At 39.7% G+C, this 15,810-nt stretch overlaps 1 protein-coding gene across 1 annotated transcript in view; it reads right to left on the reverse strand.

Annotated features, from left to right (window-relative positions):
• The window catches only part of srrm3 (serine/arginine repetitive matrix 3), an 84,681-nt gene extending 69,590 nt beyond the window's left edge, over positions 1-15,091 (reverse strand). Inside the window, exon 1 of the mRNA XM_028031143.1 lies at positions 14,835-15,091. Within this exon, the coding sequence (XP_027886944.1) occupies positions 14,835-15,058 (224 nt within the window). The 5' untranslated portion in view covers positions 15,059-15,091. The remainder of the gene's footprint in view (positions 1-14,834) is intronic.
• Between the last annotated feature and the right edge of the window lie 719 nt (positions 15,092-15,810).

The raw sequence follows: 15,810 nt of genomic DNA on the forward strand, positions 1-15,810 counted from the left end.
TGAAAAATAAGGGGAGAAAAATCCCATTTGGTTTCATTATTAATGTAACAGTCTCCCTGTGTTTCTTTTTTTTTTTGTTGGTTTTATTAATGGACCTGTTTAAAATTTTTATTGCACTCCCTCATATCGGAATCAGCTCAAGTACAGTATGTGCACAGACAAAGGATATGACCTTGGTTTTAAATGCTCACAGCGTACAGACAGAAAGTATAAGTATTTACAAATTAGGTTAAATAAAATAAAGAATAAAAGAAACATAATGTGCATGTATGTGTATGTGAAACCTTGTGGTGCTCTTTAAAGGGGCATGTTATAATGTTATTCTCTCATTAAAAAGATGCCTGGAGTGTTGCCTTGTTTCTTTCAGGCATTTTTGAGAAATCTTTAAATCTCACATGGCAACCATTGAGCTGTGCAAAACACCTGGGTGAACCTAACGCTGTCTTCGAGATGCAGCTCCTCCCCAAAGCTACAGTTTTCAAGCTTCCAAGCTTCCACCTCACAGACCACCTCTCTCCTGGGCCACACCCCTCTCAGTTCCTTCAGACTAGCCAGCAGCAACTAACAAACACCTGGTGTAACTGCACATCTGCTGAGCCCGTTATAAGAGCTACGTACTTCTCAGTGCAACGCTGAGGAGCAATGTTGTGATGACTTCCTGAAGATCGAGGATCAGAAAGAGCAGGAGTTTCTTAAAGAGAGAGAGGCGCAATTTCAAAGTGTTAAATTGCAAAGTCAAATTTCTTTGATGGGACTGGACAGTGGTGCAGTAGGTAGCACTGTTGCCTTGCAGCAAGGAGGTCCTGGATTCGATTCCCGGTCCGGGGTCTTTCTCCATGGAGTTTGCATGTGCATGTGTGGTTACTCTCCCGGTACTCCGGCTTCCAAAACCATGACTGTAAGGTTAATTGATCTTTCTAAATTCTCCTGTTTGTGTATGGTTGTTTCTCCTGTCTGTTTCTGTGTTGCCCTGCAACAGATTGGCGACCTGTCCAGGGTGACTCTGCCTCTCGCTGGAGATAGGCACCAGCACCCCTCCCAACCCCACTAGGGTCAAGGGTGTAAGAAAATAGATGGATGGATGAAATTTCTTTGATGTTTGATACATTGACCAACATAATTGGTCAGAGTGACTGCTTGTGGTGGCTCAATCAAACTGATTAAAGGAGGAGACGACATGAGATGCTAGCCTGCCGTGAGTAGGACTCAGACATTACTTCACCATGCCTAATGTAAAAGCACCCCTCGGCAGATGACATGCTTCGCTAAGATAACCTTCTTTCAGATGCAGAAATAAAACAGTCCATGTTACCTCGTGTCGATCTGATACAACTGCTTAGCCCTAACGCTCATCTTGGATATTTTTCCCCTCAGAGGGTCTGCTGAGCAGTAGATAAAGGGCTCAGTGGGGGCTACCACATTTCATGCTCCTCTCTCCTTGCAAATCAGTCCAATATCAGGTTTGAATTCACAAACTTTGTCTGGGAGACACTGTCTGATAGAGCTCCTAAATAATTCACCATCCACTATCCTTGGCTGATATGTGTAAACTGTCTGAGGAGATACGAGAAGGCTGCCACGCTGTCTGAGAGGGAAACGTCATGTAGGGCTTTCAGTTCCTCTCCTTTACAGACACTGAAAATACATCCATCTTTGCTGTATTCATGTTTTGTAGAGAACTCATTTTGTCTAATTTAACCCAAGTGCACAGCCAGGCCTGTAGAAATGCTGCTGGGGAAATCAATTAAGTTAAAATATAAAAGTCTGAAGTAGAATTGATTTTTGTTTGAAAGGATTAGACTAGGCTTTTGAGAAATGGTTCATTCAAATATTTCTTAAGACGGTGTAGTATGATCTAGAAACACTTGCTCTTTTTCCCCCCCTTAATTAGCTGTCGTAAGTACAGCTCAGTATGATTATGTACATGTATACTGATGCATACAAAGGCGGCAAAAATAAATAAATCCTGTTATTTTTTAGACACTTTAAAAAAAAAAAAATTTGCAATATCTGGCAACTTATTTTTCCCCAAAAAAAATTCAATCTTGAAATATAACACGAAATCCTACAGCTCCGTTATATTTAATTAATGCCTAGCATATGAACTAAAAGGAAACTGTCCAGCGTAAATTACCCTGGATAAACTAATAATTAGTATAGTTTTTAAGCTTGAAGCGGTGAGGTATTTCAGTGCATCAAAACGCAGTAAATTAAGTATTTTTCCATTTATTGCACAAAAAATATCTGATAGTTGAACTTTTTGTTCCATTATGACACTTTCTACCTTGGAAGTTTTCTTGTGAAAGAGCTGTTCAGAGAAGCCCCGATAGTTTCAGCCAGATTTGTAGATTCAGATAATTAAAAGCAATCACTGCCTAGACTTTCCAATGCAAGTGAAAAACCACACACACACACACACAACAAACACACAAAGCCGGAAAAGTAGTTTTGAAATCCTTTTCATAGATTATCTCTGGGTGCGTCGAGATTTGCAAAGCGCCCATTTCTTTGTTCAAAAACGAAAACACATTAATCCTGCTTTAAATGCAGGTCAGATTTTTAATTGGTAACTTTATGTCTTAGAAATTTGTTACCATCTTCTCTTTTATGAATGCATTCTTGTTTGTGATCCAAATAATAACTTTGATATGTGGAAATATATTTTCCTCAGCATACCTGAGCATTTTTAAAAATAAATATCTTCTCCTTGTCACTATTTCCTATTGATTTCTCCATACCAATCAATGCATAAACACTCAGTAAGTACTGAGGTAGTTTACCTAAACAGGTTACCATTCACAGAAACATCTGTTTACAGGTCTAACAAGGCATGAATATTCAATTAACTTTAACTTGTTCATGCAGAGACAGACTGTTTCACCTCTATCCCTCCTCCCACCAGACAGCTGTTTGACGGGCTGTAGAGAGTCGACTAGCTGCTTTGAGCACACACACTTCTGACCACAAGACACAAAAAGCAGTGTCACTCAAAACCCACACGCAGGTTTCGGTTTTACACCGAGGTCCCTCTGCTACCAGAACCCGCTGGTGCGCACCAGCTCTAGGAGCAGGCTGCTAATTCAGCCTCGGCCGGCTCTAAATGGCAGAAAGCGCTGCGAGAATCGCATCTGGCTGCTTTGATGGAAAATTCCCAGAGTGCTCTGCAACGGGAAAAGACAGGAAAAGGTCAGAGTCAGCATTCATCTTTTCACCAGACTCTTTTGCTCCCAGCATCACCTTTTCCTGCTTCTATTCCTGTGTGTCCTTGGCTGGGTTTTTTTTCCCTCCCTGTCTCTCTGGGGTAGACAAAATGAATTCTGCCACATGCTGAAGCTCAGCACTGATGGCATTTGGTCCTCGGCACCTATCACTGAAAACAAACGATGGCTACACAAAGTTCCTGTAAATAACTATAAGCACTGTGTTTGCATAAAGGCAACTGCTTGCTCTAAATGGAAGCTGCGGATATGCAACATGATTCAGATCAAGCACGTAAAGCGCAAACGGAGGCTGTGGAGAGATTATACCAGCCTTCTTTTGTAAATAGGGGTTTTAATGGCTGAACCAGCGAGGTTAGTGTTCTCCAAACAGGCCATTACTGGAGCTCTGTCTCATTTCCTCAAGTGACAGATGCTCCCTGAGTCATCATCTTATCTCTGGCCGATCCTCTTCACCACATCACCCACTCAGGATTATGACAGTGGCAGAGGGGCTGCTGAGAGGATCGTTTCTCCCACTCACTCTTTTGTTTTATCTCCAATATCCATCGCGCTGGAGGGCAAACAAAAACAATCAACAGCCATTTACGGCGGCGGCGTTATTGCACACGTGCAATAATGGCATTCACAAACAAAGTGTTTTGGTGATTTGCGTCTATTGATCTTTTGAAGCAGTTTGGGTCCTGTGCGTGGACTTCAGTGGTCCGTTTGACATGGATTTTTTTAGAATGCGGAAGTTCTGCAGAGACAGATTAGACGGTAAATAGCAAATTTGATCTTTTCTTTAACAACACTGTAAAACCTTTAAGCACAAACAAGTGCTTAAAGTTGTGCAGTGGAGGAACAATAATAATTATTTTATATTATTCCAATAGATTCTAGTTGAATTTCTTATCAGAAACAAAATGCTTTAAGTGGAAAATTTTCAATCCAACCCTGCCAGGGGTTTGAGTAATTTTGCACCCCAAGCTAAGAAGTATTAAAATTTTAATCAAAAACTGAATTTGAGGCAAGGCTAAAGAATGAGCTGAGGAAGGTTTTTTCCTGTAATTCCTCTCAAATTATTCAACACATTAAATTGTACAGCCAAATGTAATGATTTTATATTTAATACCAGCTTAAAGGTTATTATTTTCAAGAGGTACTGAAAAACAAGGCCATTCAGAATGCAGCACTCAGCATACAGAATATGACTGTACATAAGTAAAGGCTATGTTTGCTCACACTGTGACAAAAAACAAATCTGGATTTTTATTTTTTTTAATTTAGCATCATCAAAGCAAAGTGATGGAATGAGAAAAGCAGAAATACAAATAAATGGGCAGCAGTTTTATCGCAACTTTGGTTATATTAAATACAGAATGAGAAGCAAAATGATGTGAATAAAATGAGACCAGATTACAGCGAAATTACGCCATTAACAGCCATGAACCATTTCACATGCAAGAGCCAAGTAAACAGCACAATAAACTGTGTTCACATCACGTAAGAAGGCGTTTACTCAGCTAACAATAAACTGATATATTACAGTTGCTTATGGAGCATTTAAAGTAATTGGTTGGGTTTAAATTTCAGCTTTGTTGCTGTTTAAACAAAGGACAGGAAAGAGTCAAAGATGTAGGAAGGTTGGCAGGGAATACACACGAAATGAATTTTTCACCCACTCCTCTTTGTTCCAAGGCCTATTTGGGGGATGCTAAATGTGTGAAGGGAGAGGGTCATTTTCCGAAGACCCCCCACAAACGCACACACTCTCCTCCTCCCAAGTCTTCACCAGCAAGTCTCCCCAGATGACCCATATCCACATCGTATCCATATATCCCTTCAGCCCCTTTCATCAATAAACCTTTCAACTTATATCATTGTGAAATGTCTAATGCGCAGAGAGTTTTCCTCTGATCGGTTTCAGTGCTTTCCAGAAACGAAGGTTGATCTAACAGCTCCAGCTTCCCTTCTCCCAGAGAGTCGTCTGGTCAAAATAAAACACTCAAAGTAGGACAGAAAGGATAATTGTAGGCCTTTTATTCATCTGGGAAAATGTGTTGTTCTGCTGACCCAGTTCAGAGCTGCAAACTCCTAATGATTCATCCTAACTGCTTCAATTTCTAACACAGAGCAGAAACCTCACCTTAAGGCCTTGGTGTTTTTGGTTTTACTGTGGTTTTATTGATTGAAAATGATTCCTGGTAGCATATAAATCTTGCTTTATAACTGTTGTAAAACATGCTCTGATTACTAATTCTGTGAACAATTATAAGATCGGATTGATTGCTGGACTGTCGCATTTAGAAAGTTGTGTAAAATTTTTCTTTCAGTTCAGAATTGTGTTGCTCCACAACATAAAATCAAAATAAACACTGACGTCTGTGGTTGTAACCTGGCAAAAAAGGGGGAAAAAGTGCATGTTGGCAATTAGTGTAGGCTGCTACAATGCTTTCTAATACCAACATTACTGAGAAAATGATTAATATTTCATAGTGAACCACAGCCACAAGAACCTTTCTGGATATGTTGCATCAAATGTGATTTTAAAGAATCATTTGCACAAATGTATGAATGAATAACGAAAGAGACAATATTGTTTTCTGTGTGTGAAAAAGGCGACAGAGGAACGTGTGTGCGGGCGTGGGTGGGCGTGCGCATGTACTTGTTTAGCTAATCTAGCATATTTACTAACCTTCTGAAGAAGTTATCTGAAAATCAGGGGTTAGGTCTTGAGGTATGTTGTGTAAAATGAGGAAAACAAAAATCTCATCTTCACTATTGTTAATGACTGGTCAGATAATACAATAGGTAAAAAATAAAATAAAGTAAAATCTGCTTGAGATAAGAAGCAAATACAAAGTCCTAATATGGAAGGAAATACAAACTTACGTGTGTGTGGGTGCATGTTCTTGTATGTGCTAGATATAGAGGATCACTGTAACCATTTTCACCTGAAAAGGATGGTCATTTTTTGGAAAGAGAGGACATTTTCCTGGTCTTTACTTTTTTCAGTTGGGATGGGCTCTTAAACTAGTTAGATTTAGAGTTATGATGTGAATTAAGCTCTGGTTAGGGTTAATAGAAGAGGTAATGGCTAGGAGTAGGGAAAATGTCAGCAACTAAAATGAATGGAAGTCAAAACAAAGTCCTCAGCAGGATGTGTGTGTGTGTCTGGGTGTGTGTGTGGGGGTGTGTGTTTAATACCTTGGAGTGAGCAGCAGATGGTTTTGTGTTGGGTGTAGCAGCTGCCGCTGCCCCACTCTCTATTCTTTTCTGTGTCCGGCCCCCACACCCACACACAAACAGCTCCTGAAATGTACACAGCAGTCACCTGACGTAACTGGACGCCAATCCGCTTCATTATTTATCAGCTCGCTGACATGAACGGCCCTGATAAGTCTCAAACAGAGCTTCATACATTCCCCAGAGAAAGGATGAACGTGCACATTGTGACATCGGTCCTAAATCTTCAGGGAAAAAAGGCTCAGAGATGAACTACGAGTCCTGGAATAAAAGGAAAAAAGCATTTAACCGCTTTTCCCCCCCTTCATCCATTCATCTTTGTCTCCCCCTTCTTACTCTTTAACTCCCTCCTTCACCTCTCTGCCTAGATGCAACTTCAAAGCAGCTGTGGAGTCAGTTGGATAGAGGAAGAGGGTCCTTTGGGGGACCTATCGCAAACACACACACACGCGTGCATGCGGTACACACACTCAGAGCCCAAAGATTGCTAACAAGCAGTCAAACCGTGCCCTTTGAGGAGTAACTGTGTGAACGCTTCAAAAGGGCTCGACTCAAAAATGAGCGCAGCCTCTTTTCTTGACTGCATTGACTTCGACAATGTGGCTTCATGTGCTCTTCACAGGACACACGCACCAAAACACACATCCCCGTGCCCACACACAGATGATCACTTGACAGAACATCAGTCTACTGCCAAAAAAAGCAGATACAGAAGTAAAAGCAAGACTAATATTAGGCTTTCCACTAAAACTTCAGCGGACGGTTATTATTTTACGTTTATCAGTGTGAAAAGTTGATTTGAGAAAAGAGAAAAGGTGGTATAAATTATTCAAATCACAGCCTGTTTTAAATTTAATGTAATTTTTTTTCCCCCTGCCTCTTGATGAGGATGTATCTGGGGCGGAATTGTCTTTGATCAGGAGATGAAGCAGACGCTCTCTTGATCTTCCATCTCGGCTTAAATACTCCTCACAGTCGGCTAGCTGACCCGGAACCTAAAGTTCTGTCCTGAAAAGTACTGAGAGAAAAACTCAATTAACCCTAAATTGACTGGTGTCATCTCCAAGAGACGCTGGAGAAAGCGATGTTTTATGAAAGGCCAAAAATAATACAGGATTATGATGGGTCAGGTGAGAGAATAATAAAGGTGAAGATAGAGACTTAAAGAAGAAAGAACTTAATGCTGGACCAATCAAATAGTTTGACAAATCTGATTTTCCAATGGCAGAATTAGTAGTTTTATATTTATTTTAAAAATTAAGGTATTACAAGACAATACAATCTAAAAGTGGAGATTTTTGTCAACATAATGTCACCAATAAAGTAAACATATTGAATATCATCTATCTCTGCATTTCTGTGCAACCCTGGATGCTTTTAGCTGACTATTTAGTTGGTCTGTCAGCTCAGGTAGCTAGCCTGCAGTAATCTGCTTAACTTACATGCAGCTTGTAGTTTATTAACTGTAGCTTTTAAACAGTTTCCTTCAACTGTCTGTATTTTTTGTGCCTTGAAAAAGGTCTAAATACCTCTATCTCACAGGTGTCAAACTGCAGTCCTCAAGGGCCGCTGTCCTGCAGTTTTTAGATGTGCCACAGGTACAAAACACTGGAATGAAATGGCTTAATCACCTCCTCCTTGTGTAGATCAGTTCTCCCAGCCTTGCTAATGACCTAATTATTCTATTCAGGTGTGGTGCAGCAGAGGCACATCTAAAAGTTGCAGGACAGCGGCCCTTGAGGACTGGAGTTTGACACCCCTGCCTTATCTGGTACTCTTATTAAACTCAAAGAAGTGCAGCAAAGCACACTCTGCAGGTCGATGCCTTCATAAAACAAAAACAGTGAGAGTATTTAGTTTGTAATTTTTGTATCTGATCAGCTGATTGACAATCGGTATCCAAACTTTCCTCTGCTCGCTTCATTGGTGCATCTCTACAAAACCCCTCCCGGTCAAAATGCTTATATAAAAAATGAATTCACCCAGCAGGAAAGCCTCCTTCTAGGTTAATACAAGATAATGCGGGTCAGCAAAGCTGTTGGGATATGTCTGAGTGCATTGCTGCCAAGAGTATAATGACTTACGCGGAGCAGTCCCCGGACGGCTCCTTTCCTTTGACAGTAAAAGCTTTAATTCTGAGCCTACATTTCATTTGCTGCTTCTGTCTGAAATTGCACTGCCTCTTCGCTGCCAATCACAGTAATGTGCACTTCAGCTCGGTTGTCTGGGTCTGTTATGCCTTGACCTGGCTGCTCACCCGCCAGTGTTGTCAAATGAGAAAGCTTTTGGCGAGCATCAATAATGTCTTCCACTCGGAAAGCAGAAAAAGCTCTAATGTGTATTATTTCATGATCATTTATTACAGTCCGTGACGGACGTTTCAGTGGTTGCGTCATGAGTTGAGCAGTACAATCCTTTCATTGGATCGTGTACGTGCTAATGTGGTTTCCAGTACAAAAATCCTGCTTCCACATATCAGGCTCTTTAAATTTGCCCAATGGCTGATTTTATTTCCTGTTTCCCTGCCAGCATGGATTTAAAGGTTTTGTTCTACGAGGTGTGCATGAGGCATCACATCAAGCACTGTTGTTGTGATGACGTTTAGCCTCGCTTCACGATATAAACTATCAACACTGTCGACTTGGCCAAATAACACTTCCCAGGAGGAAAGGGAGAAAACACAAAGGTGCTAATTTGAAGCCAGAATATATTGTTTTTCAGTAAACTCACAGCCAATGCTCTGATGTAGCTATTTAAATCTAATTGTTAGGGTTACAAAGTTACAAAATACTGTTTGGATTTTTAAGTTCTGCATTTCAACTGTCCTATTTTTTGAGTGAGTTGGTTATACAGGGAGTATTTTTAATAGTTTAGGAAAAAAAATTGGATTATATGAACAAGTTTGGAATTATTGTGGAATTTCTCTAATTCACCCACAAAAGATCAAATTTATACATACAATACCAAATGTAATTTTATAATTTGGCATTCCCAAATCTTCTAAAGATCTTATCCTCAACTCCAACCTCTCTCTGTGCGACTTTCTAATCATATGGAAATACTTATATTTATAAAGCAGTAGCAAAGTAAATGAGGTGGATTAGCAGCGCTCAACAACAACTGATGGTGTCCAAAATGTTAATAAAAGTAGGTTCATATATTTTAGTTTTTTTTTTAACAAACTCATTTGCTATCTGTAAGTAAAGTAGCTCACAAAAACTACAAATGAGTCTCTAGTTTCACTTCTGTTCCTTCTAAACTCACACAAATCAACATATTTAAAGTACATGTCCTCTTATGCCGTCACCGCTACAAATAATCTGTATCACCCAACTGTCAAGCGCTTGAACAAACCATTAGCGTATAAAAAGACAGCTGCAGTGGGGAGAGAGAGAAAAGAGAGGCTGGTAAAGAGTGGCTTTTTTTCCATCGCAGGCTGGGGAGTATAGATTTGCTCTGCTAACATGTGAGGTGGGTGTAGATGCTGAAGCACCGAACTAAGAGAGCGAGCTCTACACAGTTGTAGAGTGGCTAATGTTGGCAATCTCCACCAGCGTTGAGGAGATTCACAGACTCGAACTTGGAATATCAGAAATGAATCATGCTCTCCAGCTCCAGAAGCTGGCTCCAACAGACGCCGAGGACGCAGAGAGAGAGAGAGAGAGTTGCCTCACGGTGAAGCAGAACGGAACAAAAACAACACAAACTCCCACACTGAATCTGAATGCAAGAGAAAAACAAAACAAACAGCGCTTGGTGATGCATGTGCTCTTCTGCAACGCTGAGAGAGATGGGTTTGAGGAATCAAATACAAACTCCTCAAAGGAAAGTAGGAGAGGGTGTGTGTGATCATGTGTGTCCATGCAGAGGGTGTAGGATAAAAGTAGATGAGATTTATCATTCGTAGAACAGAAGGAGTGGTGTGACAGCAGCAGAGAGACGGCGGCGGGGCAGAGGGGGGGAGTTCCTTATAGAAAACGCTGCGGTAAGCTCAGATGAAAGGAGGTCAGCTTTAACTGAGAAGTTTCCTTTTGAAGTTGCAGATGAGAAAACACAACACAAACAAAAAAAATACTTCAGACCAAATATTTATGAAAGAACTGATTCATTAGGATTCTCCCCGAGGATTTCTGATCCACTCTGCTGAAAGGTAATTAAAGCGAAGTTTAAGGAAAGGAGATCAGGGTGGAATCTGTAAATTGGCCACAGATGATTATTTGTTTAAGTCTTCACCACTTGTAAATCTCAAAATATGCAGCGTTAATGGCATAGACTAGCACTTAATTTATTGTCAACGCACAAAAACACAACAGTGAATTTGGAAACGAAATGTCGTTGCTTGGCTACCAGAGTAGACAGAAAAAATACTGAAAAACTAGAAGTGTGATTAAAAATACATATATACCAGTGTTACTGGTGCAGGTAAATAAATAATAATAAAAAATAGGATAAATAATGCACAAATAATAATAAATAATGCACAAATAATAAGAGACCACAAATGCAGTGGACTCTTACAAATAATTTTGCAAGAGACCACTGCAAAATGATCAGTTCCTCTGATTTTACTTTTTAAAGGTATGTGTTTGAGTAAAATAAACTTTGTTCTTTTATTCTATGAACTACTGACAACATGTCTCCAAAATTCAAAGCAAAAATTTTGTATTTATTTGCAGAAAATGAGAAATAGTCAAAATCACGTAAAAGATGCAGTGCTTTCAGACCCCAAATAATGTAAATTAAACAAATTGATATTTATTTAGAAAGAACAATACTAATGTTTTAACTCAGGAAGAATTCATAAATCAATATTTGGTAGAATAACCATGAGGTTTTCAATCCAGTGGTCTCTCAATTTTTTTCCAGAGCTGTATATTGCTATATATATATATATATATATATATATATATATATATATATATGAGGCAAAAATAAAAACAGTTCAATAAAAACAATATTGAACTGGTAGGACAGTCAGTAAAAATATTGAATTTATCATTTAATTTAGTAACAAGTAAATGTTTGCCAAGACCCACTTGTCTATCAATAAGGTAAACATTTTTAATTTCTTTCTTCCTTTTAATTTGTAAGAGTTTTCCTTTGCATCTCCCTGAACACCCCCTTGTAAAACAAATTAATTGGCAGCATAATGCTACATAAAGGCTACCTGTTGGATGGTGAAAAAAAACTGGAAACTGGGATGGAGGTTCACTTTCCAGAAAGACAATCACCCAAAACATTCAACCAGATCAAAGCGTTTTAAAATGGCCCAGTCAAAGTCCAGACACCTCATGAGAATCTGTAAGCATAATTGAAAACTGGTGTTTTATGTGTCTACTGTGTTGTTCTGTTGGATAAAATCCCAATAAACTATATTGCTAACATGTTAGGTGGGTGTAAATCCCAACAAAATATATTGTGCTGTTACAAAATGTGAATAGTTTATGGATGCTTTTGCTGTAAATGGAATATCAGAGTCGTATGGAATGTATTTCTTGGAAGCTAATGTAAAATATCCATCCAATCTCATTCACCACTTTTGAATATTTCAAACCTCTATGTAACACATAGTGGGGGTAAGCCTCATTATTTGAGTAAAAATCCAGGTTTAAACCTACCGGATTTTCTGCTTAATCCTTTGAACAAGAGCCTCAGCGTCTGAATTATTGCAAATCATAAAGTAATTTTGGAGGCTGACTTTCCTGCAGCTTTAAAATCAAACTCCATTATACAAAACGGCCTTCTTCGAACAAACCAACACAGACCTGATGTGCTGCAAATACCACAACATTCTTTTTCCGCAAAGGCACATAAACTCAGACCTGCGCTGTGAGAAAACGTCTGGCGGTTGCACTTTTAGACTCGTGGTAATCTTAACATCCTTCCTCCGCTCTGCCGCCTGCTCAGATGTGCCCCCGTGTGCTCTCTCTCACCCCTCGGGGCTTCGCCCTTCAGGAGAGCTGAAGTAAGAAGAATTAGGACAGGAGGAGGAGCCGCGTGCGTGTGAGACGACGGAGGCGTGCGTCGACAAAGGCAAGGAGGGACGGCGAGGAGCATCGCTAAGATGCTGGAGAGAGGTGGGGGGTATCACCGCTGATCTGAACGTGGGGCAGGCAGGAGGCAGATGCTCCCAAAGACGAGAAGCAGGATGAGAGACAGGAGGCAGCGGAAGATGGCATTTCTCTCACACCTCTATGAGCAGCAGCATCCTAATGCAAGCTAATCCCTCTATCAGCCTCTCTCCTCACCTGGTCCTATCTCTCCAATAGCAGCACTGTGACAAAATGGAAGGCTGCGTTTAAAGATACGCTCCACGCTTTGGCTCGGCCAGGTCGGTCCGGCACAGTGGAGCTTGGAGTGCTGTGCAGCCACAGGGATCACGTCAGGGTTGTCACTGTCCTTCCTTTTCTCTCTCACACACACAGAGACACAAAAAAAACACACACTCCTGCTGACTTTTTTCTTTTTCCGCTCAGCAGCATGTCGCAAACCAAGCGCTGATTACTGATTCGCTCGTATAAACGGAGGCATGCAATCAGCTGGTATGTAGACGCTGCAGAGAGATTTGCACTGCGTATCCTAATTTCATTTCCAGTTTCTAATGTTATCATCAGTTTTATTTATAAATGATCAGCAAATAAATGTGGTCAGCACATTAGCCCAAGAGAAAAGCACTGACTGTCTGCATTTAACAAGAATCAAACCAAAATTTGTTTTATTTTCCATTATTTTACCTCAGGTGTGTATGTGTTTAGGTGCAGAATTATTTCAATTCAATTCAGAAATACATTATTGATCCCAAATGGAATTTAAATGTTGTTGTAGCTCATATCGCATGTTTCTTCAGAGTTACGGTAGATGGTGATGGCTGTGGACATCTTATCAATGAGAGGAACGACTCACTCATGATTTTTGCAATTCTGTCAGATTAAAAACATTTTGCGTTAGTATTTTATGCCACTTGAAAGAGACAAAAAAGCAATTCCAAGCAAATTATTAAATGAACTCTATTCTCTGCAAGGTAACGCAGACTGCACACTGAAATACTTTCACTTTCAAAATGGCTTTCCTAAAGGGAAGCATGGCGATGGTAGTATCATGCTGTCAGGGGTAAGTGTGCTCCATACTTACTGCTGCTAATATTTACAAAAGTATTTTTTTGTCTCACTTATTTATTTATAGAAATAATTCAGTGGATATAAAAACCTTTTTAGAGAAGACAAATAAAAAAACCATTAGATTAAAGTCTGAAATAATGTGGAAAATGTTTTTAAAAACCTGAAGCTATCAATTAATTATAATTTGTTTGTGTTAGAAAAAAAAAAGAGGCACTAAGCTGAATGTAGACTATGGGCCAAAAGAAAGATGCTGCTTCAATCTACCCAAGATTGAGTTGTTCCTGTCCTTTTATGCTTTTTTGCCAAATATTTACATTAATTAAATTAAAGAAAAAATGTAAACTACAGATTTAACATGATTACATGGTTTTTGACAATTTGTTGTAATTATGTACACACTCCCTCCTGACTACAGTCAAATACATCAATCATTACATATATATGTATACTTGAAGGTGGAGTAAAGGAGAGTCAGTGAACCAAAATCAAATGAACACCTTTCACTAGATGAATGGGACTGCAGTCACTACATAGCAAGTCAAGTCTAATTCCTATATTCCAAACTAAACTAATTTTATGTAAAGTTTTATATTTTAAGAAATTTGGATACAAAATATTTACCTTTTGGTATTTTACTGTACTTCTGTTCAATACGTCGCCCAAACAACATAATACTAAACATGGCATCTCTTTTAACTAAAGCATTAGTGGTGTGTATTGTTGTTGTTTGTTTATTTTTTTAAAGGCGTTGTAATGCTTTTTTTTTTTTTTTTCATGGTACGAGTTGTAGCTTTAAGATACTTTTTAGGAGTCCGGAGGAAGTGAAAAATAAAACCGACGTTTACAGCACGAACCATGATTATAAATTACTCTGAAAAGGCTAAATAAATAAATAAATAAATGTTCCACAAAAAAGCAGAGAGGCAGCTCAATGAAATAAAGCACGCGCCTTAATCCACATGAACAAAAATGGCTCCGGAAATATTAAATGTTCCTCAGCGAGGTGAGACCAACGTACAAGCGCCAGCTGGCCACTGTGTATCGACAGACGGAAATAGGAGTTATAAAACCTCAGCATCATCCGCAGAGCTCGGACAGCCACCGTTCCTCATCGCGTCACTTCAAACGGGAGATAAATGTACGGGGCCGCAACCAGAACGTAAACACCCCTTATACAGCTATCCCGTATTTATGAAGCAAGGAGGTAAGGAGAGAAGCCCGTCAGTCTGCTCCAACTTAATCCTATTTGAGCCTTGTTAACAACTCTTACCTTGTCCCTGCTCCTTTGTCCTGTTGCGGTCGGTGTTTCTGCCGGATATCGGTGTGTATTCTCAGTATATTCGGGTATCTGGGACTCCGGTGTGAGCTGGTGCTGATGGTGAGCCGCAGCTTCGGTCCCTCCGCTCGGCTTGTGGTGCTGAAGTGGACAGCGCTTCGAGCAGCTCCGGGAACAAAACCCCTTTTATGGGCTTCTCCGCCCTCGCCACAGTGCATAGCGCCCTCTGTCAGAGCGGAGGAGCGCCTACAGCACAGAGGTGACATTGAGCACAACGAGTAAATTATTCCTATTTTAATGACACAGGAATATGGAAGCCCGTTTCCGCCACTCTGTTAAAAAAAAAAAAAAAAATTATCTTATTATATATATATATATATTGAGATACTATCTCATAATAAGGAGATATATATATATTTTTAACAGAGTGGCGGAAACGGGCTGCCATACAGGAATTTGATTTTTAGATTTTTTTTTTTTGTTTTGGTTATGCTTAATAAGTAAATCCTTAATCAAAACTACAAAAAACAAAATCACCATTTCCATTGGGACCTAAATTATGATGACAATCAGTCAACATCTGTTATTTATTTCTTGGAGACTAAAACCAGCCAACACTGCCTCTATACCAGTGGTGCCAAAAGTCTGTCCTCAAGGGTTAATGTACACAATGCTACATCCTGCATGTTTTAGTTCTCTCTCTGGTGGTAGTAACAACCTTTTCACCATGTCAATGTTCTTCATAGGCCTTCTAATGAGCCATAATTGGATCCAGGTGAGGATTAAAACACCAGGAAGAGAATTAAAACACGCAGGATGCTGGCCCTCGAGGTCTGACTTTGGGCACCACTGCTCTATACAGCTTGAACCCTTTTTCATTTAATCATGATATAAATGTAAAACTCAATGTGTGCTGTAGGTACTGTCTTTCCATGTATAGCCAGTGAGTTGAACAAAGCTGACAACTGAG

Source organism: Xiphophorus couchianus, chromosome 11 (assembly GCF_001444195.1).
Source record: "Xiphophorus couchianus chromosome 11, X_couchianus-1.0, whole genome shotgun sequence".
Classification (NCBI taxonomy): Eukaryota; Metazoa; Chordata; class Actinopteri; order Cyprinodontiformes; family Poeciliidae; genus Xiphophorus; species Xiphophorus couchianus.